General features: G+C 55.5%; 1 protein-coding gene across 1 annotated transcript; it reads left to right on the top strand.

The window, feature by feature from the left end:
- Positions 1 to 1287: 1287 nt before the first annotated feature.
- On the top strand, positions 1288 to 27436 carry CAVIN1 (caveolae associated protein 1). Its single transcript, XM_065422761.1, has 2 exons — positions 1288 to 1707; positions 26771 to 27436. The coding sequence occupies exons 1-2, from the start codon at positions 1288 to 1290 to the stop codon at positions 27434 to 27436; spliced, it is 1086 nt and encodes a 361-aa protein (XP_065278833.1).
- The last annotated feature ends 387 nt before the right edge of the window (positions 27437 to 27823 follow it).

Consider the following 27823-nt stretch of genomic DNA (forward strand, 5'->3'; position numbering starts at 1 on the left):
AGCCTCTTGGCTGGTAACAGGCATGCTTCAACCACTGCTCTCAAACATTCTACCCAAGCCATCTTGCAGATGATCCTATGGCCATAAACAAAAGCCAAGGCAATAAACAGGCGGTCTGTGAACTGTTTTTGATTCATATTTAACTTGAAAGCTCCTCAGGACAGGGGCTGCTCCTCCTCTATCTTCAGCCCAGCAGTGAGCAGGATACCCGCGTGATGTCATTCATCATTACCACTCATAATCAGCAGTGTGGAATGCACTATCTTCCTTCGGGCGGTGCTTTCGGCACTTGTACCCTGGCGTGTGCCGAAAGCATGTACTGCGCTTAGAAAGCGAGTAACTAGATCCCGTTGATGACTAGGGGACTGCAGAGCTGAGCTGGGTGTTCTCCGGTGGGAGTGCCTGGCCATTTCACTGCACGCTGCTGGGTTTAGATTTACGCCTTTTATTTAAATCTGCCTACAGATACACAGTAGTAACATGTCAACACCGATCTCACATATGTACTTGCATGTGTGTGTGTCCACATGTATGTAAATATACATAGACAGGTGCGTGCAATTCAATCTCATGAATGAGCCAAAGGGACATGCCACAACTAGTCAATAGGGAGTATAAGCCTCTCTAAAATAATGACAGCCCGCCTGACCCAGACCTGCACAGCAATACGAACTGGAGGCAAAGGGGTTTGAATGTTCCAGCTGAGTTCCTGTCCTTCTACGTGCAGTTGTTTCAGCCGCCCCTTCATGTACACAGCTGTGCCCAGAAGGGGCTTGTTTCTGTCTAGCAGCTTCCCGGGCAGCTTACAGCAGGGTTTTGTTTTTCCTCTCGGCCAGATTCCTTGCAGTTTTGCACAGAATGCCTTTGAACGGATGGCAAAGAAGAGGCTGTTTGGGAGTTTTGGAGTTTCACATTCCTCCGTGAGCCGTGCCTGGGCTCGCATGCAAAAGCCATCGCCTCCCCTCCGCTCCAACTATTTTAATCATTTCAAAAAGGGTGGGTCATCAGGCATTTGGCTGTGGCTCCTTTTATATAGCTAAGGTGGAGTCAGCCAATGGCCTGCAAGCCTGGAAAAATTTGCAGGGCAATTTCCCTGGTCAGCTTTGCAGAGCTGTGCCATTTGAATTCAAGCACGCACGCACACACACACGCACTGTGCTCTCCATTTCTGGCTTGCCTCCCAGCACAGAGAGTTGAGCTAGAGCTCGGGTTCACTTTTTTCTTCTCACTCTCCTCCCGGCAGCGACAGCTTCCCCAGGCTCTGCTAGTCGGGACTCCCAAGCAAGCATGGCGGACACCCCTTTGCAAATCATTGAGCAGCCCGCTCCTTCCGAGACCTCCGAGGAGCAGGTGGCCGAGGAGCTGATTAAATCAGATCAGATCAATGGTGTGATGGTGCTCACCCTTCTGGACAAGATCATCGGGGCGGTGGATCAGATCCAGCTGACCCAGACGCAGCTGGAGGAGAGGCAACAAGAGATGGATAGCGCAGTGGCCAGCATCCAGGGGGAACTGACCAAGCTCACCAAAGCACACACCACCACCAGCAACACCGTGAACAAGATGCTTGAGAAAGTACGCAAGGTGAGCGTCAACGTGAAAACCGTCCGGCAGAACCTGGAGAAGCAAGCCGGGCAGATCAAGAAGCTGGAGGTCAACGAGGCGGAGCTGTTGAAGCGAAGGAACTTCAAAGTCATGATCTACCAGGTAAGGAGACATCCTGCAGCTCCTCAGGCACCGTCAGTGTGCATTTTCAGTGCTAACTGTAGCACCATGATGGCACATTCCCCCACATGGCTCCTCTACCATCCAGTGTTGAAGTGTGCCATAAATAGGGCATTCCAAATCTAACAGCACTGGTTTCTTCATAAGGCAGAAGGTTTAACATAATTATTTATTGCACTTAACAAAAATGAGTACAGGAAATTTCATAAAGATGGTGAGACTGGCCCCAAGCACCCCACTGCAAAAGACCAGCAGAATTTGGTTACCTAGCAAGACTGCTGTTTAACTAAAGGAGGAACTGGAGAGGGGTATTTTAAATCGGTCATTTCAGACAGAGGATTTACTATGAGGGATGAAGTCCTTAGTGCGACAAGAAGCAGTGATGCTAGTTCAGGTTTATAATATGCATCCTACAGCAATAACATGGAACAATAACTCCAGAGTCATGTTTAACCTCACTCTTACAGGGGACATAGTGGAGACATTAAACAGAAAATACGGTCCGGTCCACTGAATTCATTAGCACCTCCTTTCCCCGGGATTTGCCTTTACCACATTGCTTGTAAAATGAAATACGATCCAGTGTATGTTACAGATTCCTTCATCGATAACCTGCAGGTCCTGGGCATTCCAGTCGCTCTGTTTCTGTGACGGGCTGCTTCACTAGGGAGGCTCAGCACCCCCACTAAGAGCTGGACTGGCCTTTAATCTTTTAATACCAAACAGGCAAACAAGCAAAACAAATGCAGCCACAGGCTTCCGCCTCCCCTTCCGCTGCCTGTCTGGGTTTAGCTTCACTTTGCAGAGCAGACCCCCAGAGTGGAAAGCTGGAGAAAAACCGAATTGGCCAGTTAATGAGATAAGGATAGTTCAAAGCATCTGGGTTAATAATAGACTGTGTGAGGGATACATAGAGAAACATCCAGTGCAGCTCACAGGGAAAAGGGGGAAGAAAACCCCCACAAAATCCACAGCACTTCTTACTAGCCTAGTGTGAAAGGAGATCTAGTCAGGCCAGGCTGAGGAATCTAGCAAGTAGCGGGACCGATATAGGTCTCTGATTCACAGCTTAAGCATTTATAGTTCTGTCATGGAGGCTGAAACACTCACGTATATTAGGAGCATGTCAGCCACCTAAACAGATTTATAAATACATTTATCGGAAGCTCTGGGGACTGAGCACGCACAGAGGACTAGAGCCAGCTGTGGAAAATGGTGACACCTAAAGCAACAGTGCTGGAAACAACCCCTGGGAAGGGAAGGGAGCGAAAGGGGAGGCTCGGGCAGAACATCCCTGGCAGGTATTTCGAAGTGGTAGGGAAACGGCCAGCTCCTGATTCCTGGTGGACTGGCACTGTGAGAACCTGCTCTTTAGTGTGTGCTGTTGGTCGTGAGCACTGGAGATTCCTCATGCAAACTAAACAAATCATCGGTCTCCCCTTTCCTGTGGGACAAAGCTTTCATACAGGACCCGATCCTGCTTCCACTGCAGGCAAAACTCACATTGATTTCACTGGGCGCAGGCTCGGCCCCTGAGTTAGAATCAGCTGAGAAAGGCCCTGAGGTGAGACTTTCTGCGGCACAAAGTTGTTCTCTAGACAAAGGGCAGAATGTTTTGAAATCCAGACTGAATTATCCAGTGTGGATTTCAGCATGAGACCCCCGAGCGTTAAAGCCCAAGGGAGACACTCAAGGGCTGCTTCATGGAAACTACAGCTGTGCATGGACTTAGGAAAACGCACGGCCTTTCATCACACCGCAGAGTTTGCACAACTCTCTCCCCATGCCCAGAGGAAGCCGCAAGAGTAAGAGAGCGAAGGAGGTCTTGGGGCAAGGGAGCGGCCTTGTGCCCAAACCCCACTGAGCGAATGAAGCTCCTTTGTGGAGGAGAAGCCATGCACAGTGTCCTGATTTAAAGCCTGGGCTGGAGAGCGAAATCCAGGAGACTTGCAGTGGCTGAGAGCTAGGATGGGATGGGCAGCAGTCATAATTCTGTATTAGCACAACAAAGACGCCCCTCTCTATTACTCCACTGCTGTGTTAGCTGAGTCACAGATGATCCTGTACAATGAGCATTCGGACTGCTACTAACAGATCACAGGGAACCCCCTGGAAGAGTTGGGTGTGTTTGTCCAGTCCACTTTCCCCTGCATACAATGGAAAAAGAGCTTTGCAGTGAGGAGAGAAATGTTCACACTGGTGTCAGCCCGTACTGCCTTTCTGGATGCTTCTGCTGTCCCGTGGGGCTAGCTTTGAGCCATTCGCAAGGCAAAACCTATGATTTGTTCACACTGATTGGTTATGAAGGAGTATCATTATTCTGTGCTCTGCCCTGCACTAATCATGTATCATTTATCATCCACTGGGCAGTAACCGGGGCTGGATGGTTCTGAAGCTGTGGTTAACGGGCAGTGTTAACAACATATAGGAATGTCTCTTGTTTGTGTACTTGGAAAGTTTGCCCCAGGAATGTGGGGAGAGACAATCTTGGGCTGGTTTTGGCTGGGCAGGTTTCTGTTTTAGGAGGTTGTGTCGCTGTGTAATTACCCATGTATGGGGCTGAGGGTCTTCAGCAGTAACGACCACAGGCTGCTTGCATGAAGGAGACTGTATATTGATGAAAATATCAGGCTGCAGGGTCCAATCCTGTTTACTCCTTTGAGGAGCCCTATCAAAGTCAGTGGTTCTACTCCTCTGAGTAAAGGGAGTGGGATTTGGCCCAGGGTGTGTGTGAGGCATGCCAGGATGAACACTTTTAATAAATTAATAAAAGGATGAACAATCATCTCGATATCTAAGATCCAGAGGCATTTATAACAAATCATGGAGCAGATTCCGCCCCCTTGCGTGTGCTGAGACATGCCGTTCTTGTCAGGAGCCCTGTGGATTCCAATGGGTTTACTCATGGACTAGGTACTTCTTCGGCTATTTAGTAACAATTATTGTGTATTATTTGCTAAGCGCCAACCATGTGTAAGTCACAAACATCCTAATAATAATCCCTGTCCTGGGGAGTTTACAAGGGGGAACCTCTCTCCCAAGCCTGGCTGTAGAAAACCAGTAGCGAACACTCCCCTAGTTCTCATGCTCAGCGCTTCCCAGAATGAACACTCAACGGAGGGTTAGTCTAGATGCTTCCTTGACTAGTTTTGTTCTTCTAGTGTCTAGGAACAATTCCATTATCAACCTTTAACTGCATTTGTGCTTTAAGAAACTGTGACGAACTTTCCTGCTCCCTTGTGACTTCAGTAGCCAAGGGAAAGATTTCAGAGCTCGTTTTATTATGGGGGGCAAATGTGCCTAACAAACCTGCAGGATTAGCCGGGAGGAGGAATGGGGGGACTGCTAAGCAGGGAAGAGGCTGCTCCCCAGGCGCATTTAGTATGGAAGGATGCTGTGCCTTGGAGAAGCAAAAGGACGAAGACGAGAAGTCAGTTTTAATAGGTGAAGGATGCCTGGTTATGGACAGAATGACACCCAGGGTGCAAGCGAGATCCCTAGGACTGCTTGTGGGGGGAAGTCAGGCTAAATGCAGACCCCCTACATCAGTATTTGACTTATCCTAGGAGCACAGAGAAAATCGAAGTGGGTTCCTCTGTGTCTTGGCAGCTGAATTTTGGTCTGGAGAGTTGAGCATAAAGCACATCTGTCTTGTCTGCCTCAGAACGAGGGAGAGAACGGGCAGTACTAAAAAGCAGCCACACCCCGGGAGGATCTGTACAGTGACTTTGATGGGAGTTGGAACAGGCCCCAAGAGCAATGTGGAAAAAAAGCCCACCCCGAATGAAGCCGCCCAGGAGAAGACGTGATTCTTTGCCAAAGCACTGTGGACAGAGCTTTAACCTCCATGTCACAGAGGGGAACGTTCATGCCCAAGAAGCTGGATGGCAGAGGGCTGGGCCCTTATTTGCCACTCATATCCCCAGAGCTGCTGTTAGTGCATCCGGTTATAAAGCCACGGCCTGGGTAACTCACCTGGCACCGCGAGTAGCTACAGTTCCACTAACGCGCCTTGTTCCGCCAACATTTTACAAGCGAATTCATCCTTCAGAATGACACGGACCTGCTTTTCGTAGGGTCAGATTTTGAAAAGCGCGGCCCCCAGCACCCAACTCTGCCCACCGCTGTGGTGCCTGGCCCATGCTGCACGGTGCCCCCTTTGTCCGACTTAGGGGGCTCGGGGCAGGGGGAAGCAGGCACCCAACGCTGATAGGTGCAGACCCAGCCCCCCCTCCCCCAAACTGACGCTTTCAATGGACACTCTGGCCACACGGGCGTGGTGGGGACTATTTTTCAAAGCTTTCGGCAGTGCCGGGGAGCCGCCTGGCCCGTTCCTTTGTATGCAGCGTCTTGTCTGTTCTACTGGGGAGGGCAATTGTTTGGGAGGCCCCCACAGAACTTCATCTGCCTTGCCGATGAATCAGAACAGCCGCTCCAAGCCCACCAAGAGGCTGAGCAGCACCGAAAAAGGCCAGGTGGCCACGGGCTGGAAAACGGATCCCAGCTCCACAATGTGTAGGGTAGGTGGGGCTGTGCGAGGAGTATAAATAGCACAGCTTGGCGGTGGTGCCTCCACTGGGCCTTATAGGGCTCCGAGCGGCCAAACGCCTGCAGCAGGGAGGGGCGGACTCCCTGCGAACCCCACGTGTCACGTGGCGGGTCTGGAAGCCAGACCCAACGCGGCCATTACGGGGTTCGTGCTCTGCGAAGGACCGTGTGAAACGGAGCCTGAGTGTGTGTGTGGGACGGGAGGAGAATACAAACATCACACTGGGGTGCGAAACGGAGCAGAGAACAGGGCAGAGTGGGAGCCAACCCCCCAAAGAGAGAACACGAAGTGCAGCCCGGGTGCTGGAGAAGGAGTATTCATTCTGCCCAGCTGAGCTGCAAGGCCTTGTCCCCCTCCGCCGCAGAGCTGGGGTGCCCCGGAGCTCGGACTCAGGGGTTTAATGACAAGAAAAGACTTGGGAACGCCCAGATTTGCAAACTCAAAACCAGCTTGCAAGGGGCACAAGCCCGGGGACTCCACAAAGTTTGCCCAGCTACAAGCTTAGAGGGTGAAGAGCAGAGTCCTAGTGCAGGAGATTGGCAGGAGCACTAGGTGCTGCATTTATGCCTTTCTTACTAGGCTGCACATTGTGGCCAAGAAACTCAGTGTTTGCGACTGGGGACCCCGGCTGGAGCTAGGAGCACTGGTGTATGTGGCATCAGCATTTCCCGGGACTCACTGGAGGGCTGGTCCTTCCCCGCCCACTGTTTTCGGTATTTCTTTTTATCACCTTACATAACAAAGCAATGACTCCGTGCTGCCCTGGATCCACTCACTCGCAGCTCCCCGACAGCCCGGGGGGTTCTGCACACAGCCTCAGGGCAGTGTATTAGGGTTGCTAGTTGTCCCCAAAGTCCCAGGATAATCTCTAGCACCTTGCCGGGCTGTAACGGTGTACAGCCACGAGAGGACATATCAGCAGAACGTGGTAATGCAGCTTCCCAGCACAAGATGACTTCCCTGCAGGAGAAATACAAATTCCCTGTACAGCGCAGTCGAACGCCAGGCCTGACTGATGGCAGCGCTGCAGTGTTTGGTCGGACGCCCCACTTGAAGTGAGTTCTCCTGCATCAAGAACATCTCAGCCCCAGAATGGGATTCAGTTTTGAGATACACCTTGGAATGGGATTTGGCATGAGAGATCCTGCTCCGGCTGCATACAGGGGCCTTGGAATGGGCCGGATGATTATTTAAGGTCTCTGTACAAATAAGATTCAGGCCTGTTCTACACTTAATGTTTAGGTCAATACAGCTACGGCGCCCAGGGCTGTGAAGACCCCACGCCCCTGCGTGCTGCAGCTATGCGAACCCCCTGGTGGGGCTGCAGCCAGGTGGGTGGGAACTACCCTGGCTTGGGGAGGTGGTGTTCCTACAGCGAGGGAAAAAGCCTTTCCGTCCCTGTCGGCTGTGTCGTCACTGTGGGGTTGTGCCACAGAGCTCTGCCTCTGTCGTTTGCATGGCCTGGGTCCTTACTCTCTCCGCGGTGTCATTACTCTGCGGACTGCTCCCGAGAGGATGCTGCTACCTGTTCAGATAAGTGTCTAGCACAACGCTGACCCCCTCCCCCCAGCGTGCTCGCGTCCCCAGGAACGCCTGGCACTTTCTGCAAAGGAAAAACAAGATTCAAAGAAACCCTTGTGAGTCAGAGGCATTTACAGTCGTGCTGCGCACGTGCAGCTTGCCTCATAGCCCCTGGGGGTGACGGCGTCTCTGAAAAGGGCCTCGACATTGATCGGCATCAGGCTAGGCTGACTGGTTGGGATAAAATGAGAGCCAGCCTAACGTTCGCTCCGTTTTCAGCCCAGAATCTAAGCGTGGCTGGAGCGCCCAGAATAGGGGATCTCTGGTTTTCGTTTCATTTTCACATCCCTCGGTGCTCCCCAAGATTTGTGGAGGAGCAGAGCCAACCGATGGAAATGCCCCGGCCGTTCTTTGCAGTGATGCAGCCTCATTCAGAGAAATGAAAGATTCAAAGTCCCAGCAGAAAAATCAATTCTGATTTTCCAGTCTGATTTCTAGACCAATGTGGTTTGGACACATTGGAAAAGCATCTCAGCTTCAATCAACCTTCAGGCTTTCCCATTACTGAGATATAGTATATATGTTCTAGTTGCACAAGCATGTACATATTGTGCCCATATAGTCACTGTTCTGTATGTGATTTGTATGTTGAATATAATATCAGACATCCGTGTACTAAGCACCAAAGGATTAGCAAGACAGGGGGTGCTACGCAGAATCAGACCCCGCCTTAAAAAAGTGCATTTCATTCTACAGATGTCTGAATTCACGAGGTCATGAACAGTTCCGTCTCGCGTTCTTTTCGATAGACAGGGCTCATCCTTTGCCAAAGTGATGCCACTAGCTCTTAAATAGTCGCTTGTCAGGTAGGAGTCAGGAGAGAAGGTGAACTAGGAATTGCGTTTACCTAAAATTAGTCGGTAAAACGTGACACACTGCGCTGCTGGGGTGAGGCCCCGAGTGGGATCACTAAAGTATGCAAGGGTCTCAAGAGGTTAAGTGGTTTCTTTCCCTGGCCCACAGCTGCTGTTTGGATAAGAAAACCCCAGCGTGACTGATAAGATCGCTGCTTTCCTCTTTGATGGGAGAGCAGCAGTTGAGAATAGCCCTCCAGCACAGCTGCATAAGGAGGGGTGGGGAGGGCTGCTCTCCAGGAGGTTGTTTTCCATGCACTGGTCTGATTTTACTTGTCCCACCCCATAGCTCACATGAACATGTGGTCTGAATGGATAAAATCTCCCCCCCCCCCCCATCTGTCCTTTCCTTTCCCAGTGCCTGTGTCCCCGGCAGGAATTCAGGGAGCGATTCAGGGACCCAGCTGGTCACCCCCTGGCCGCTCCAAGTAGAAATGCAAACAGTCCATGCAGACCTGGGAAGACAAGCAGGCAAATGAACCCACTGCGGTGGGGAGCCCACTTCTGATGCAGGATAGCGCGAGCCCCTGGGTGACTCTGAACAGCTTGGCCAGAGGAAGGGGGCTCACAGCTCAGAGGACTTGCTCATTACTATGCAATTCAGCGGGGCGTCCCCCTCCTCTAGCCAAGCCACTCAGGGTGACCAAGATGTTGTGGTCTGGGCTCAGAGTCATCTCCCGCTAAGCTCTAAGCTCACCCACCTGGCTCCCTTTTCAGAGCACTAGCACTGCTCTGCGAAGCCCAGCTAGCCCCACGCTGCTCGACCCGGCTGTACGTTTGGCTGAGTCCTGTTCTCCACTTGCCCCCAGGACTGTGCTGTTTCCAGTGTGTCCATGGTCACACACTATCCCAGGAGGGTGACCAGATGAGAGGAAGAAAATATCAGGACACATGGGGGGGGGGGGTCGCCAGTGGAGCAAAAAAAAAAGAAAAGCGGTCAGGACACGGGACAAACACTTAAATATCGGGACAGTCCCAATTTTATCGGGACGTCTGGTCACCCTAGGACGGGGTGGGGGATATAGGGTGACCAGACAGCAAATGTGAAAAATCGGGACAGGGGGTAGGGGGGTAACAGGAACCTATATAAGAAAAAGACCCAAAAATCGGGACTGTCTCTATAAAATCGGGACATCTGGTCACCCTAGTCCCAGACACTCCTCACTCCAGGGTTTGCAGAGAAGGCCCATGTGGACTCCTAGTGGCTACATTCATGCATCAACATGCGGGGTCTTCACCCTGGAAAATCCCAGTAAGTGCCTGATCCAGTGACAAGCCTGGGTGGTGACCACGGGGGACCAGAGCAATCCCACGGGAGAACCCTCAGGCCCAGCATACTCCTAGTGACAAGCCTGGGTGGTGACCACGGGGGACCAGAGCAATCCCACGGGAGAACCCTCAGGCCCAGCATACTCCCAAGGACAAGCCTGGGTGGTGACCACGGGGGACCAGAGCAATCCCACGGGAGAACCCTCAGGCCCAGCATACTCCCAAGGACAAGCCTGGGTGGTGACCACGGGGGACCAGAGCAATCCCACGGGAGAACCCTCAGGCCCAGCATACTCCCAGTGACAAGCCTGGGTGGTGACCACGGGGGACCAGAGCAATCCCACGGGAGAACCCTCAGGCCCAGCATACTCCCAAGGACAAGCCTGGGTGGTGACCACGGGGGACCAGAGCAATCCCACGGGAGAACCCTCAGGCCCAGCATACTCCCAAGGACAAGCCGTTAGCTCAGGGTTTTCACACTATCTTTAAGAGCAATAATGAGGAGGATTAAATGCAAAATGGTGGTTAAAACGCCACACAAGCTGAACTGTGCAGACAAGTCCAGGAACCAAAAGCTAGCACCGCTCTGTTCTGCGCCTTTGGCTTCTCTGCTGTAGTACAGGATCTCGGTCAGCGGGATGGCTGCAGAGTCACTCAACGAGTTCTGCTTCCACTCTGACCCTCCGGCCTTTGGCCAGAGAATGGTTGAAGTTAGAGATGGAAAAAGCACCATTAGGTCACGTCTGGCCCATCCCTTGGGAGCCAGGACAGGCTGTTCACTCAGACTATTTTCGGTTTCACTCAGACCCTCAGGGATGCAGTTCCACAGAGCATTCAGCTGCTTGATTCCCACCGTGCTGCCAGCCCCCAAGCACAAGGAGCCCGTACCACTCCCTGCACGGCCGTTCATTAGCCGAGTCTCAAGCTAGTCACCCACAGCAGAGTGTGGCCCCAGAACAAGTCCAAGGAGATTATTTAGCGCCCGAGACATTTCCTTGGTGCACGCGGTCAGTTCTTCCACCCAACGCCTCTTTGGAAGTGTGGCTCTCTCTGGCGCAGGCTGGGACCCAATGCACCGATGTGTCACGGCTCAGCTCTGATTTATGAGCTGCCCGTTTGTTTTGCTGAAGTGCTTTTGTATTATACGGACCTGCTGAGCTGCCCAGCAACAAACTGCCCCCGTGCAAAGAGGAAAACAAAAGGCCCCGAATAAAAAGAAATGTGAGATCGCTGCTGAATGGCTGGTGAACTTCAAGCCAAAGGGTTGAGTCACTTTCATCTCATCCCTCTGGATCTCTCAGGCATCTCCCATGTGCCCAACCCATAGTATCAAAGCAGCAAATGTCTGCCCTGGGCAATGCCACTGAAGTCACTGCACCACGTGGGTGTAACTGCGGGCAGAATTTGGCCCCTGTGTCTCGCCAGGCCAGGCAGCCAGCCGGTTTGTTCTCCTTTCCGCTGATGTTAATGGGGGTTTGAAGTGGATTGAAAGGAAATTCTAGAGCAAGATCACAGGCCAAACTCCCGGCTGGCTTGCCCCAGGTTTGAGTTTGGCCCCATTGTCTTTATTTAACTAAGGAACAGAAAACCGTGGAAATGCGGCTCTGCCGTATAAATATGACCATGGCCAACCCAGAGCATCAAGCAGGCCTGTACGCGCTCAGCGTGCTGAGTCCTGGTGAACTGCCCAGCACCTGGCTACTGTCTTCTTGACTGTACAGTCAATTCCACAGGTTACCAAGATTCCTGAGCCCCCGCCCGGCTGCGTTCTAGGATGAAGCCCAGAGCCAGAGGGGAGAGCTGTTGATTGGAGAAAGACAATCCAGCTAAACATTTCGAATAAAACGCCCCCGGATGTTTAGTCTGCACCTTCCGGAGGCTGCTGCTAATGTCAATTAATGCCAGTCACTGGTCTCCCTGAATAGTATCTGCAGCGGGATCTGTCTTCCTAGGTCTGCTGTTCAGAAATAGCCCTGTGGGTTATTAATCAGGCATGGCAGGGTAGCCGGGAGGGCAGTTCTGAGAGTCCAACTAGCTACACAAACAGGCTGATAATGGGATTAAAACATTCTTTCTGCCAGAGGAAAAAAAAGTGATTTCCCCCCTTGCAATCTGTTTACTTATCCATTTCCTAGGGACCTGCCTTTCATCTGATTCATTTCTGGGCAAAGGCAGCCTTCCAAACATGGCCTCACGGTTTATATTCACTCCCCCGCCAGCCCCACCCTTTGCTAGGTTCCTGTGCTCTTCTTCTTCATCAGGTCCGAATTGGCACCAGTACATTTCACAGGGGGTTTAAAGCACCAATCTCCTTGTTCCCATCAGCCTATTAAAGAGGGAAACAGCCTTTAAGGGCCCAGTTCCCAGGACAGGGAGAAGCTAGAAACATTTGGGAGACTCCCAGTCTCAATGAGGTTGTGCATTACGGGAAGTTATTTGAGGATGGAAGGAATTTTGCTGGATGAGGAAAGGTCACATGGGGTCCAACAAGCCCTTTAACATTTATCTGCATCTCCCTCCCTGCTTTTGCATTAGGGTCTTCAAGACCCTGGACCAATAACCTCTTGCTACAATTTTTTACTATGTTCTACAATGAGTTGCTGCTTCTCTTATTCTGAGCCTCCTCGTTTTAGCTGCTAACCCTGGAAGTGGAGACTTATACGGAACTTTCTGAAAATGTAGGCGTGAAAACTGGTTTATGTGGCACTCCTGAAGGGGTTAATTTGTAAAGCCAGCTGCTCCGAGGCGTGGCCTTGGGGTATGCTCAGTAGGGTTTGTTTGGCTGGATCCTCCTGGGAGAGTTGTATGGATGGAGGTCTGGAATGAGCCACAACACTCCTGATCCATCTTGCTCACATAGCTGAGTTTAGCTCTCAATAAACGTTGCTATTATTTTTCTGCGCAGGCTCCCTGAAACTCTTAGAGACTTTGAGAGCCAATTATACGGATGTAAACTGGGAACAACTCCACTGAGTGCAATGGTGTCACTGCAGATTTACATCAGTGAAAATGAGAGCTGAATCTGGCCCTATGACTAAATACAACACAAACATACGTTATTCCAGAGCAGGGACATTGTATCCTCCAAGCCTTGCAGGCAGTTAGAAAAGCTAGACTCCCGTCCTTCTTGTCTGTCTCTGTACTCGATATCTCCACTCACGAGACCATTCCGATAGCATTCCCCCGCCCGTTATCATGCTAACCCACTCTATATCTGGGCCATGTCCTTGTTTTCAGCAGTTAGTGGGGGAGAGGAAATTCTTCCACTCGGATTCCTTTCTGCTGGCCATTGAAATTCCTTTTCCTCATCTCAGCCTGAGAAGACCCTGAGTGTGCCCTCTGATCCTGCGTCCGAGAATCCGCCCTCTGATCCTGCGTCCGAGAATCCGCCCTCTGACCCTGCGCCCGAGAATCTGCCCTGGCCCCAACCAGCAGCGGACTTGAAGGGAGGCGGCAGATTTAGGGCATCAGAAGCATCACCTGAAGACTGTGTTGAGCCTCTTCTCCTGAAACGCTAAAAGCTGCCGCGGGCAGTGCCAGGCGCCGCTGCTGCCCACTTCTTGGTGGCTGCACTCGGCAGTATGGCTAGTAAGGCAGATATTTATAGTTGGCATAAATGCCTCAGCGGATTGAATAGTCTGTTTGCTGCATGATAATGGTGCTGTCGTTTTGGGGCTGTGCAAGAAACCGTGATCTCCTCTTCAGCCTGCAAGGAGATGCCTTGTTCCTCCTCGGAGATGGTTTTAAATGGGGGTGGGGGAGGGTGGTCAGATGGCTAAAGCACAGGGGCACCGGGGGTCTATTCCTAGAGCTTCATTGTGTGACCTTGGGCAAGTCACTTGCCTTCGCCATGCCTCAGTTTCTCCATCTGTAAAATGGGGATGCTGCTGCTGACGTCCCAGGAGTTGTGAGGTTTAAGTCACGTCTGTACATAAAGTGGTGTGAGCGTCTCCAACGGAGCACGGTGGAGGCTCATCTCAGACAGCATGACGGGAAGGAAGAAACGCAAGTGGCTTGGTTAGAAAAGGCAGATCAGGTTCAGGTCAGCAGGTTACATTTCTGCCTCTACGCTGTAGAGGGTGGTGCCTCTGGCTTCTGTATGCACAATGCTCACCCCGGCCCTCGAGACGCCTAGTCACAGTCTCCTAGGAGATGCTGGCAACAAGCTGCCTTCCCCTGGCTAGAATGCAGCTAAATCCCAGCCCGCCTGCGTTGCAGAGGAATTTCTCTGCGCTGGTCCAGCATTGCCAAAGTGCTCCAAAGAGCCTTGCCAGGCAGCGAGCCCGACTCTCGCCTCACCAGCGTGAGATTGAAGCCAGGCCTCTCGGGACTGTGCTCTGGAGCTCACCTCCCTGACAGCAGCAGCCAGGGGCTTCTCCTGCATCCTGCTAATGTATGTGTGTAACCCTAGAGGTGTGGAGGGAGGTGTTGGGGGGTGGGGAGTTTGTCCCCTAGGCTCCAGCAGTGCTAAGTCCTGGAAACCCCCTGCGCAGCAGGGCAACCCTCGGAAGGTGCAGGGAGGTTCAGAACGAGGGTTCAGATTGGTCCTTATTTTATCCAGAATGGCTCCCCGCAACCCTACAGCAGAGACGGTGCTACTGCGACCCCCTGAGCTGCCCTGAACCTCACCGAGCATGTACCCAACAGGGAGCCCCCCGCAGCACCCAGCGGGTGCCGGCGTGGCCCAGTGATAGCGGAGTGGTGCTGCCACACGGGCATCAGAAAGAACATGCTATGTACACAGGAGCGGCGCCAGGGTTTTTGGCACCCTAGGCAGGGGTCCTTCCGCGCGCAATTCTACGGTCGTCGTCGGCAATTCTACGGTGGGGAGGTCCTGCCGCGCTCCCGGTCTTCGGGGTACTTTGGCGGCGGGTCCCGGAGCGAGTGAAGGACCCGCCGCAGAATTGCCGCCGAAGACCCGGAGCGCGGAAGGACCCCCCGCCGCAGAATTGCTGCCAAGGGCGGCAAAATGCCGCCCCCCCCAAATCCTGGTGCCCTAGGCGACTGCCTAGGTCGCCTAAATGGAAGCACCGGCCCTGTATGTACATACAACCCCTGTCATCCCAAGCACTTTACAGTGGTGGACACAGAGCACGGCTGAAATGCAGCCCCCTGGGGGAAGGTGGCACCTGGAGATGGGGGGGGGAACTTTCGCCAAGGACCTGGAGGCAAACCCTGACTCTTATGAAAAGTACCCACAGGATCTTTACTAGCCAGCCCAAGCCTCGGTTCAAAGCCCACACTGTGCACTGTCTGGGGCTCGCTGAACGTTACCCTGAAGCCTGAGGGACGAGTCCGCCCTGCCATGCTTGGCGAGAGCCGTCCCCTCCGTTTGCACTTACATTGAGCTCGTGGTGACACGTCCTTTTAAACCAGAGACACAAGAGCTGGGTCACTAGCCCTGGCTTGTTACACTCGGCATCCCAGCCGAACTAGAGAGAGCAGCCACAGCTCCACAGCATTGCCACTGTCACTGCACTAGTCCTTGGCGGTAGTGAAATCACCTGGTGCAGACCAGGTAAGGATCCCCCTCAGAGAAGGGGCGGGGCAGGGGCGTGGTCTCGGGAAGGGGCGGAGCAGGGGGTTGTGCGATTAGACAGTCGGCTGCCCTACCGGGAGGGCATGTGGAACTCGTGCTGGAATGGCGCGCACAGCAGTGTAGCCGGCAGCTCGCTGGGCACCAGCCAGTGTGGGCGTAGCACCGCCCAAATGTCAGGCGGACGGTGTCCGCGTGGGCGCAGCTCGTGCGTGCATGGGGGCCCATTGACTGTTCTGCCCTGGGGCCCGGAATTGCTGTTGGTGGGCCTGGTGCACAGCCACATAAATTCGTATATGCTAAACAATTGTGCTAATGACTTCGTCTTTTTGTGTCACAGTTCTTGGCTCAAGGAATCCTGGGGGATGCCGTGAACCGAGCACGGAACAGGCCAGGAAGCTGAAACAGACACAAACTCAGTTAACTTGTTAACTGGGTGGCTACTGGGGAAAATATCTTAAATTCCCTGCAAAGGGCCCGAGGGACCATTGCCCTGACGCTCAAGGAATCGCCCACCCCAGTGCAACATGGGTATAAAATGCAGGCAAATCACAATGGCAGTGCTCCATGCGCGTTGCATTGGTTAAAGGGTTCTACAAGGAGCAGGACATTGGTCAGTTGGATCCAGACAGTTCAGCACTTGGGAAAATTGCCCCTGTGGCTTTTGCGATGGGAGAGAGGTGGGAAGGGGGGTCCGGTTACGATTATTTCCTCTTCCTTTTGCCCTAGAAGTTTTAGGAACGTCAAGCTTGATTTTTCCAAAGCCCCGAGGCTTGCATGTGGATCAGTGCAGACGGGGCACTGCACGTGTGGCTCTCCACTGGGGCCCAGCCCGGACCCAGGTCCAGGATCAGGGGCCAAGGTTTGCTGGAAGACTCTGTGCAGGCCTTACATTTGGAGTGGAAGTTTTCTCAGTTTGAACAAGGGGAGCTGAATCTTTAACACAGACATCTGGTCTGCCAAGGGTCACAGGCGCCTTTCAGATCAGCAGGGGCTGGGGAGGCCAGGCCTGTTTTTCTAATGTGAAGAGGGAAACCCGCTTAAGCTTCTCCAACATGGAGCAGGTAAAAAGCCCAACCCCCGGTTTCTCTATGCAGATCACCTGAAATCCAGGAGTTTGCTCCTTCGCGGTTGCTTATCAGGTTTTCTGCTCTTAGTCTGTAGAATAACGGAATGCATCTCACCCCAGCCTTGACGTACGGTTACCAGCGGGCACGGCGCTCTTGGGCCCTGGCAAAGGAAAGCCGCGGTCGTGTTGTTCTGGTGCAAGCTGGAGCTCGGGGTCTTTACTTTCCTGGCTGGGCAAAACAGGACTCAGAAATGCGGCTGTAGGGGGGCCGCAGCCCCTGAGGTGCTGAAAGCTCAAGCCACAGCAGTGGGCACTCAGCACCTGTCAGGATTGGGCCCTTGTTGGTAGTGGGGAGTTGGTCGTGTTCTGTGTCTTGCAGTCGCATGTGAAACAAGCCCCTGCTTTCTCCCGCAGGCAGAGACTGGGGGTGTGGCAATGGTGTAAAAGCAACTGCACCAAATGAACTGCAGATGTGGTCAGCATATGTGACCCAGGCTTCATTAAATCTTCAAACCGGAGAGCAGATCCCCTGGGAGTTTTGCTTTTTTAAACAAACTGAAAATTAAAAACAAATCCCCCTAAACAACGACAATGCAGGAGCTCTTTGGAGTTCCTGGGGCATTTTGCTCCTAGACCTTGGGGAACGTTCCCCGCTTTGGCAGTGATTCTGGAGAACTTGAACAGTTCCAGGCCTGGCCAGGGTGGGAAGGCAGCTCAGCTGTGCAGTTCACGGGCCTTTTATACAATGAGGGAAGTGTTTACATGTGTTGTAGCAACCAGGCAGTATGTACATTACCATAAAGGGCACGGATCCAGTGACTCACTGGAAGGGAACTCAGGCTCCAAAATGTAATCAGATAAAAAACACACCTAGTGGAGGAGAGCTGGGGCAAGTCAATCCAACGAACCTACCAGCACTGGGTCATTTGAAATAGAAAAAACAACCCCCCTCAATCAGTCTGTCAGCTCTGGGTTTCACAGCTCCACGAAAATGACCCAGTGGCTCCCCGAGATCTGCTGGACAAAGGGCTGTTCCTTGGTCATGGAGGGGCCCTCACACAGTGTTTGCAGCTCGGTTTGCTCCTCCTGGGGGTTCTGTGCAGCAGGGGCCAATGCGGACGTACAGAACAAGGACGGACACTGTCCAGTCAGGTCACCCCATCCAGTATGTGGGCTCCGGGACAGGAAAACCAGATCATTCATGGAACCCTCCTGTGAAGCTTAGCAGAGAACTCCCCCCCCACACACACACACTTTCCCTGGGTACCCATCCTCTGTGCTTCCTGCACATGGCAGGGGCTGGGACAGAAAGCCAGAGGGAATGCCTGTCCCCCCGCAGTCTCTGAGCCAGCTGGACTGAGGCATGCTGGAGCACACAGCCATAATTTGGTAATCGCAGTTTGAAGACCCCCAAGTTCAGGGACGCGGAGAGCCAGGGTTTTCGGGACAGGCCCATCTGGGCAGCTGGACTCACCCGTCACCAGACTTGGTGCGTTTCCCAGGAAAAAATAGTGTGCTTGAAATGCCCAGGGCTAAAAACAGTGGTTCCTGTGAGAGCTGGGAGCGAGCCGCGGCCCTCCTGGGGCTCATGCTCTGCGCGTGAAGGGGGATCTGTGTAACAACCAGCCAGCCTGCTCCTCGCTGATTCCTGGCTGTTCCTGCGCGCTCCCATTGTCTTTTCACTGCACCCAAATGATGGCTGCATTTGCAGCCACATTCCCTCCATCAAGGGCCCTGCCGCAGCAGACTGCCCGTCCTACACACGCCCAAACCTTCCGCTGGGCAGCTCCCCCCATCTGCCCACGGGCCAAGCAGCTCTTGTGGAGCAGGGAGGAGATCCTTGATGTCCCGCAGGCAGCACACAGGTGTGGAGACCAGCCAGGGAGCTGAGTTCTCCTCCCTGCCAAGGCTGCTCAGGCACTACCCTCCCGACCCCGTGTGGAAACAGAGCGGTTTTGTGCTTGCATTGCCTACGCAGGGCCTGCTGCAGCCAGCCAAGCCGGGGAAAGGCTCCTCTCGGCTGGTGGGCTCCCTCAGAGCCCCCATGGGACGTGCGGCCACGCTCCGGTCTCTGGCAGGCCCTTCCCTCACTCAACCACAAACAGCTCCTCTGCCTACCACAGGCTGCAGCTCCGGGAGGCTCTGCCCCTTGCCTTGCTCTGTGCTGAGCAGAGGATACGCCCTGCAGCCCCCCACTTTGGGGCCTCCTCCAGCTGAGCGCTCTCAGCCCTCCACAGAAAAGGGGGTCAACCCCGTCCCAGCTGGGGCTGATCATCCAACAGGGCAGCTGGGGCCTTAAAGGCACAGACCAGCCTGTTACACTCCCCTTGCCTCTGGGGCGGACTCAGGCTCCCACGGCCCGTTCCAGTGGCTGGAGCCAAGCACTACAGTCAGCGGGGCAGACGCTGCAGTGCCACGGTCCTAGGGCAAAAGGCTGGGGGCGAGGCAGGGGGCAGGGGCCCGCTCTGGGGGTAGATTGTGCTAGGCCGAAAGGTCACACGAGCGAGCCCTGCGGATTAGCTGTTCAAATGAGTAAAAACCCCACATCCAGCCCAGGCTGGCAAACGCAGCTCCTGGGGTTCCTTTCCCAGAGACCGGGTCCCAGCTTGCAATGCTCCAAACAGCCACGCTGCTTTGTCTGCTGGGAGCTGCACTGGCCCGTCGATAGCACAGAGGAGGATGGGCGCAAGCCGCTGCATTTTATGCCAAGAGAGAGTCATGGAGAGCAGCAGCCCCTCCGCTCCCGCGATGGAAGGGGGTAGGGGACAGCTCATGTGACGGAGCTGGAGGCTTTGAACAGGCCTCTGCTTTGTGCACAATTTAACCGTCTGGAGTCAACAAGGGCTGATAAGTATCTGAGCCCACAGGATATGGCCCCTTTCCAGCACAGCCAGGCCAGGCCGAGATGGGGAATGCCTTTGTTCTTGCTGATGGTGTTGACTCAGAGGGAAGGAAGTAGCTGGAGTTCCTGCAGCTCAGGGTCCCCGGGAGATGCGGGATTGCTTGGGCAGGTGCTGTTGTGGAGAGGATGAGCACTCTTCACGGGGGCTGTGGACTTGCGCTGGGCTGTCGTGAGCCCCCGGGACGGCGTGGGTTCTACGGTTGCTAATCATAGTAGTCTCCAGAACGCAGCACAGCAAAGATTCCTAGTGCACGGCTCTCTGCTCCAAAGAGCCCCAGGAACCAAGCCCGTCAGCCCCTCCTGCAAGCTGCAAACCTTTCCTTTGTGCCAGGTATTTCCCGATTTCAGAGCCAGGTGCTGGATGGAAGCACACACAGTTGCATTGATTTGGGGCAGATGCCGTCACTTCCCTCAAGAGTGAGAGTTTTCTTGGGTTGAAAACATGGGGAGGAGCGGGCAGGACGTCCTGCATTGGCCCTGGGTGAAACTGTACTGACCTGGCGGGAAGCCGGATCAACTGAATCAGCCACTTCTCCCTTGGGGGCAGGCGGAGAGAAATGGAGGGGAAACCACGCTGGCGTTGGGCTCAGCAGCTCTGCCGCTGCGCGGCCGTGTCCTGTCCATCCTCGGCGTGCGGCTGTGCTGGGGAAGGGCCGTGCACTGGTGCGGACAGTCATGTCACTGTTGCCTGGAACAGCGGGACGATCGTGCCACCAGCTGTACCGTGGGCTGTCATGAGCATGTAACAGGGACTCCCTCGTTTTTGTCAGACCTGCTCCTCCTGGCTGCTTGGACACCAGGGCAGTTTTGGAGCCGATGGCTGTTGCCCGGGCCGAAGAGGCAAGGGGGGCCTGGGCTGGTTCACCAGCTCTGGGCATGTGTCTCCGGGGGAACAGGCAGTACCCAGGCGTCACAAGTGAGCTGGTGGCCTGGACACGTGGCCTTCAGCTTCCCAGAACACTGGGCTTGTTGCTAGTCAAATCAAGTCCCTGAGCCCTCCTGCGGTCCACGTGAGACTGCGGGAACCCGGCTGCCAGGAGGAGCAGGCAGGCTTTGTGATTCATTTCAGACCGTTTCCAAGTGAACGTAAGCCTGGACTGGCACCCTGGGAACGGCCATCCTAACTTCACTAGGCCCCACTCACTCCCAGAGCGGGGAACAGAACCCGGGAGTCCTGGTGCCCAGACCAACCCCTCCCTGCTTTAACCCAGTACACAGAACTGCTTTCAAAATGAACTTGTGAAACTGAGGCTTTTCCAGGTCTCTTCACCACCTGGTTCATGAAAGACAAAAGCTGAACCGTCTCCACAGGAGCGGCGCCAGGCTTTTTGGCGCCCTAGGCGGGGGTCCTTCTGCGCTCCCGGTCGTCGTCGGCAATTCTGCGGCAGGGGGGTCCTTCCGCGCTCCTGGTCTTCGGGGCACTTCGGCGGCGGGTCCCGGAGCGAGTGAAGGACCCGCCGCAGAATTGCCGCCGAAGACCCAGAGCGCAGAAGGACCCCCCGCCGCTGAATTGCCGCCCCCCGAAATCCTCGTGCCCTAGGCGACCGCCTAGGTCACCTAAATGGAAGCACCGGCCCTGCGTCTCCACCTGCTGCTGCCCAGCTGTCCATGGCTTGGGTCTTTCGGAGAGTTCCCACTTCCTGCTTTATGGACTTTCCCACGCTTTGGATGGGAGGTCAAATGGGCAGATCCTTGGCCAGGCGAGTGCTGCGGGATCAGGTCTAGCTTAGCTGGGACGTTGCTTGTTTCCAGGGAGGTGCATGCAGGGTCAGCGCCTGTTTTCCTGGGCGTAGCGGCTGTTGGCTTGGTGTGGCTGGCTGAGCCATGGCACTGCGGGAGAGGCAGATCCTGAGGCATGCCCAGGGGCCGACGGAGCCCTGCTGGCCCTGCCTAGCTCTCGTATCAAACCCATTCACTGCTCTGTCTGGCTTCCTGGCGGTTGGCTCATCCCAGAAGCTCCACGCCTCCCCCTCCCAGCTCCTGAGATTAAAACCCCTTGAGTAATAAATCCCTGAGCTGCAGGCTGGGGCCCGGCAGCTGTGACGCTTCATACAGTGCAGGGCTATTTCCAGCCTGGGCCGGGAACACGGAGAGGATTCATCGCACGCGATGTGCTGCTCAGCTGAAAACCAATCTCATGCCAGCCTGTTCTCCCTCCCTGCCTCCCGCCCACGTGTTTCCCTCTGCGGGGGACTGCAGGCCTGGCTGTCCTGAGTGAGTCTCTCTCTGCTCCCTGGGGCACTGAGCACAGGGGGCAGGACTCCAGGGTTCGGTCCCCGGCTCTGTATCCCCGGGGGAGGGTCGAGGTAGAGGGAGAATCTGTGGGGCAGAGGGGGAAAAGCCACCATGATAAAACATTCCTAAAGGGGAAGGAGTTGAAATGCTGGGGGTTCGCATTGAACTGGAGGGGAAAGTGCCCAGGGCAATGCAGCAACTGACTGGACCTGGGAGCCGAGCCACAGGGCCTGGGCTAGCGGGAGGGACGCCAGGGGCCAAATCCAACCTGAGTGGCAGGGATCACAAGGCCACTCCAGCTCAGAGCCCCCCTCCTGCCGGGAGGCGCAGATCCGGCTGCAGCTCTCTGCGCCCCGGGAGAAGGCGATTCCAGAGCCTGTCGCTCAGCAAGGGCAGCTGCTGCCCCGAGACTGGCCCTGTCTGGCAGCAGGAGCCGACAGCAATGTGCACTCAGCAGGAGCAGGGCTGGCTGGGTTTCAGGCCAGGCTGCATTCTGGCCCCAAGGGGGAATATGGAGCATCAGATGGGGAAGAGCAGGGCTCCTGGTTTGTGAGCCTCTAGGGGTCACGTCTCCCAACTCCCCACGCCAGCCGTGAGGGTTAAAAATTTCTTTTACGTGAAAAGCGGAGAGTCTCCTAATCACCTGACTCCAGGAGCTGGGGCTGGAAGACTCATGGCAAGATTGTGAGAGCGGGCAGCATTGAGCTGGGGCAGCAGTGCCCCAAGCCCCCTGCCGGTGCCTCGTGCTGCCCTGGGCAGAGTACAGGGGGCCGAGAACTCTGATTTGGGCACATTTCACACCTGCTTTGCACCGGGGGAAGGCGCCAGGGTGGGCAGAGTCAGTCCTGCGGGGAGGGGAAAGCCCACGCTAAGTGCCACAGAGGGAGGGCTTCTCCTTCTCTCTCCTCCGTCCTGGCGCTAGCAGCCCAGGCCCCACCCTGGTGGCTGGTTGTACAGGGCCATGCGAGCAGGGTGGGAGAATGTGAAACCAGGGCCCGAGGCTAATTGTGCTTGGCCGGGACAACAACAATAGGAAAGTTCTGATTGTCTAAAAAGATGTTGACGGAGCCTATGGCGGGGCAGGAGCCAGGGGAGCCATTCCGGCCTCTGGCAAACAAAGGCAGGATGGCCACGCTCCAGGGTACATGGTGAACATGAGGTAATGCCCCTGGCCGGCCCAGGAGGCCAGGGGACGGCCCTGGGCCCCCGGCCAGGCCCACAGCCCTGGAGGGGAACCGGCCAGGCAGAACAGGGCCTGGGGGAGCATGTGGGGCAGGGGCCTATCAGGCTGGCCAGGCTATGGTCAACCAGGGGAGATGGTCAGGTGCCGCTTGCCCCTTCTCTGCCCCCATGCCCCACGTATGGCGCTGGATGCGAAGGTCCATCTGCAGGGTAAGAAGCTACACCCCACACGCTGGCTGCCTGGCCCCTGCAGGCAGCTTAATACCCGCTCCTGCAGAGACCAGAGCGCCTGTCTGTCCTGGGCACGGTGCTCGGACCCGGCTGGGGGGAGGGTGCGGGGGAGCCACCCCATCGTCACTTCGGCCAGGGCCCGTCCATGGCCCCCAAAGAACCTGCAGCTACTCCATCCGCTCCCCGCTGGCCCTGAGCGTTGCCCGGTCCTGCTTCCTGGCTGGAGTCACTGGGGATTGTGAACTCGCATCCTAGGCTGGCGATGGAGGAATCGACCAAAAAGCTCTTTGAAGCCACCCGCGCTTCACCAGTTCCCTGCTTGAAAACATGCTAGGCCGGGTTATTTTTGTCATGGATTTTGGGCGTATTCAGGCTGTGAACAGACATGGGCCGGGCTAGTTGGGCAGCCCAAGAGAGAAAAAGGCAGGGGGGACCCGAAGCCCGAACTCCTGGGTCCTATTCCTGGCACTGCCGCTTGCTTGCTGAGGGACCTTGGGTAAGTCACGCTGGGATTCCATGCCTCAGTTTCCCCAGGGGGATGAGGAAGCTGACCCATTTCAGAGGTGTATTAGCTCATCAGTATGCATGGCCCTTTCCCAGAGGATGGGAAGGTCGTAGGGCTAGTTTGTCCTTAAGCGCATTTTGGGGGTACAAATTGGTCACGGCCTCCCGCCACCTGTCCGCTCGCTGCCAGGTGTAACTATAACCACGTCTGGGGGAAGCAGGAGTTAATTCTGGCCGGGGAACGCAGAGCAGAGAGCTCCTCAATAAAAAGGGGACTAATTGGGGATAGACCGACTCCAGCCGCCTTCCCCTCGGCCAACCAGCTAAGCACAGGCCCCACTTAACAGATGAAGAAACTGAGGCACAGAGGGGGAAGTGATTTGCCCAAGGTCATGCAGAAAGCCAGTGGCAGGGCTGAGGATAGAACCCAGGAGTCCTGGCTCCCAATCACCCCCGCTCTAAACCCCCACTCCCCTCCCGGAGCTGGGAATAGAACCCAGGAGTCCTGGCCCCCAATCTCCTTTCTAACCTCCCTGGACAACACACTGCTCGTGGCCCTTTGCTGTTACAGCTGCGGATTTACTGCCGTGTGCAGCACGCTCACCTGCTCACGCTGGGGCATCGGCTGCCAGGGACGGGGAAACATGCTGAAGCCCCTGCCCCGTGCCAAGGGGCACCCCCCTCAGCGCCCCGCCGGCTGCTCTGTGCTGTTGGGATGCCCCTCGCCGCGCACCAGGGGGCGCTTGGAATCGTTCTCTAACTCGAAGGCAGCTGTCTCTGGCTGTGCTGGGAGGCCGGGCACAGATCACTTCTCTCGGGGGAGTGGGGGAAATCTCCCTGGCTCACTTCCCCTTCCCCCACAAGGCCCGGGGCCAGTGCCCAGGTCCAAGGGGAAGGGCTCCCATGTGTTGGCGTTGTGAGAATGGGGCGGAACGCAAGCCTTGGGGGGCAGGAGCCCCTCCGCTCCCATCCCAGCTGCCACAGGCACGAGGCCAGACACGGGGCTTTCCCACGCTCAGAGGAGAGGCCTCGCCCAGGGGAAAGCCCAGCAGGTGCCCTTGATGACAGCTCATGGGTGATTTCTAGGGGGCCTGAATTCCTGTGCTCCCAGGGGAGCTAATCGCAGTGGTCAGCCAGGGACTCGCTGCTGTGTGAGCGCTGGGAAATCGAGCAAGGTCTCTGCCCCTTCCCAGGGAGGGGGCCGGTGCTGGGACGCTCTGTTCAGCATGGCTCTGGGGAATGCACAGACACCGCCTCGAGTGGCGTGGGGCAGGGATGTGACTTCACCAGCCGCCTCGGGACGGGACAGGAGGAATCTGCTTGGGAGGTAGTTTCCCCAGCAGTACAAAGGAACAAGCAAGCTGCAGGGTGTGGTCCTGCCACAGGGATGGAATGGGACAGGGCCAAAGGCAGGCAGGGGACAAATAACTAGCAGCATCCTTTCCTCCGGGGCAGCTCCCACACCCCAAGGCAACAAGGCCATGGGCTTAGACTGTTGCACCTGGTGTTTTATCTTGTTGCTCCTGCCTCGTGCCCCTCTCGCTCTGCAGAACGAGCCAGAAACCTGGGCGGCTCCAAGCAGAGGGGACAAGACACCAGCTCTGCTCCCCTGCTGCTGCCCGGCTCTGTTTGCAGTGTGCACGGCCCCTCGGTCTGGGCTGTGGAGATTAGACACCAGCCTTGTAGCCGGGGTGAGAGGCAAACATGGGAGCTTTGTGGTGTGTCTTTTGCTCTTTGCACAACAAGAAACCACCAGGGCATGGCCGAGCGTGCAGACCCAGCACTGCTGTCCTGGCTGGGTTGTAAAACATATGACATGGTGAGCACCACAAGAGGGCTCACAAGCTATTTAAAGGTTTCAGAGTAGCAGCCCTGTTAGTCTGTATCCGCAAAAAGAACAGGAGTACTTGTGGCACCTTAGAGACTAACAAAGCTATTTAAAGGGATACGACCCAATTCCTATACATTACTGTTGCACGGGCTGGAATCAGTCGTCTCGGAGGCCGGTGTTAATCAGGAGCGGCTGCCCTGGCATGAGGGAGGCTGGCTGTGAGTGAGTGAGAGGGGAGGGCTTGTGCCTTGAGTCGTGTGACTGTAGTGAACCCCGCGCTGTGAAAAGCTGGGATCGGTGCCGAATGCAGATGCCAGCAGCGCACAGGATGCCCCAGAGGGGAACGGGGAGAGTCCCCAGACTGCGTGGAGGGAGGGAGCCAGCCAGCCAGGGGAGATGAGCCCAAGGGCTGGAGGGGAGAGTCCTCTGGGAGCTTTGACTGGCGGGCGGGTGAGTGGTACAAGCAGTCCTGGGATGAAGAGGATGCTAGTGAAGGGCTTGGAAGACTGAGGAGGGGGGAGCCAGGACAGAGGGGACAGAGCCCCCATTCCAGCACCTGCAGGGCTCTCCTCTGCAGTTAAAGCCACGGGGGGGGGGGGGGGGGGGGGGGGGCGGGCGGGGGTTGCCACCAAGGCTGAGCTTGAATTTAGCAAGAGCCCTGAACTGCTGTGGACGAGAGCAGAGTAATTTACCAGGGGGGTGAAAAGCGGGGGAGGAGTCCAAGCCGGGGGCCAGCCACTAAAGGCCGGATTTGTCCCCAAGGGCAGACTAGCCATGAATCTCAGATCTCGGAAGTGCGATTAGCTGGGCAGTGACTCCGAGAGCTGCTCAGCCCAGGTTCGATGGCTGGGAGCCGCAGGGGCAGTGTGGGCCCAGGGTCAGAGCCTGAGGGTGGGGGTGGCCGAGGAGTTTGTGGTCAGTTCCAGGCTGGGGTCAATACCAAGGGTCAGAGTCCAAGTCAGGAGGCGAAGCCCAAAACAAGCCGTGGTCCAGCCAGGAGTTCAAGAGCATGAGACAGGACCAGCCCTGGCAGCACCAGGAGATTCACCACGCTGTGGCCCAGACAGTTCCTGGACTGCCCCTTGGGTTTACATAGGGCAAAGAGCCAATCGGGAGCCACGGGACTGCTGCCTGACAAACCCCTGAGGCAGAACGTCCCCTGGGCTGTGCCCACAGAGGGTCGTGGGAAGTGGGGCGCAAGCGGCTTACAGCTGCTGCTGGGTGGCCGCCTGGCACTGTAGCTCTGCAGGGCTGGGTCCTTACAGTGCACGTGTCTTACCGATTCCATCTCTTCGTTTTCAGGATGAAGTGAAGCTCCCGGCCAAGCTGAGCATCAGCAAGTCTTTGAAGGAGGCAGAGAAGGAAGAGAAGGAAGAGGAGGGTGCGGAGGTGCCCGCGGATGAGGACCATGTGGACGAGGACCGCATCCAGCTCTCCTCAGATGAGGAGGTGGAGGTTGAAGAGATCATCGAGGAGTCCCGGGCAGAGCGGATCAAGAGAAGTGGCATGAAGAGGGTGGATGACTTCAAGAAGGCTTTCTCCAAGGAGAAGATGGAGAAGACCAAGCTAAAGACCAAGGAGAATTTGGAGAAGACCAAACACAACTTGGAGAAGACCCGGCACAACCTGGAGAAGAGGATGAACAAGCTGGGTACCAAGATTGTAACCACTGAGAGGAGGGAGAAGATGAAAACCTCTCGGGACAAGCTGAAGAAATCCTTCACTCCCGACCACCCCGTCTACGCCAGGTCCAAGACGGCAGTCTACAAGGTGCCACCCTTCACCTTCTATGTCAAGAAGATCAGAGAGGGTGAGGTGGAGGTGAAAGCCACGGAGATGGTGGAGGTGGGAGGAGAAGAGGCCGAGAACACAGAGCTGCTGAGAGAGGAGAGCCCTGAGATGCACACGCTGCTGGAGATCACGGAGGAGTCGGACGCAGTGCTGGTGGACAAGAGCGACAGTGAGTAGGACGGGCGGTGGCACAGGATGGACGGCTGAACATGTAACCTTTCACACTGCAAGATCTCTCTTTGCCCCACGCGTCCCGGGAAACATGTACCCAATGTATCATTATTCCTCTGGACGTCCAAGCTGATCCCCCGCCGTCCCGGACGAGGTGTCGTTTATATTTTAGTTTTAGCACACAGAGGAGTTAGGAACACAGGACGGTTTTTCTTACACTCGTTGTGGAGACCATTCCTGCTAGTGGCCCTGTGAGAGCTTGCTAGCCGCCAGGGACCCGGCTGGGAGCGTGCTAAAACCAAGATAACTGCTGTACACCTGGGAAGATCCCTCTTTGCAGCTCTCTGAGACCTGATGTCTAGAATGCTTTCTGCCTGGCACACTGCCCAGCGC

The sequence above is a fragment of the Emys orbicularis genome, chromosome 25 (genome assembly GCF_028017835.1).
Source record: "Emys orbicularis isolate rEmyOrb1 chromosome 25, rEmyOrb1.hap1, whole genome shotgun sequence".
In the NCBI taxonomy this organism is placed as follows: domain Eukaryota; kingdom Metazoa; phylum Chordata; order Testudines; family Emydidae; genus Emys; species Emys orbicularis.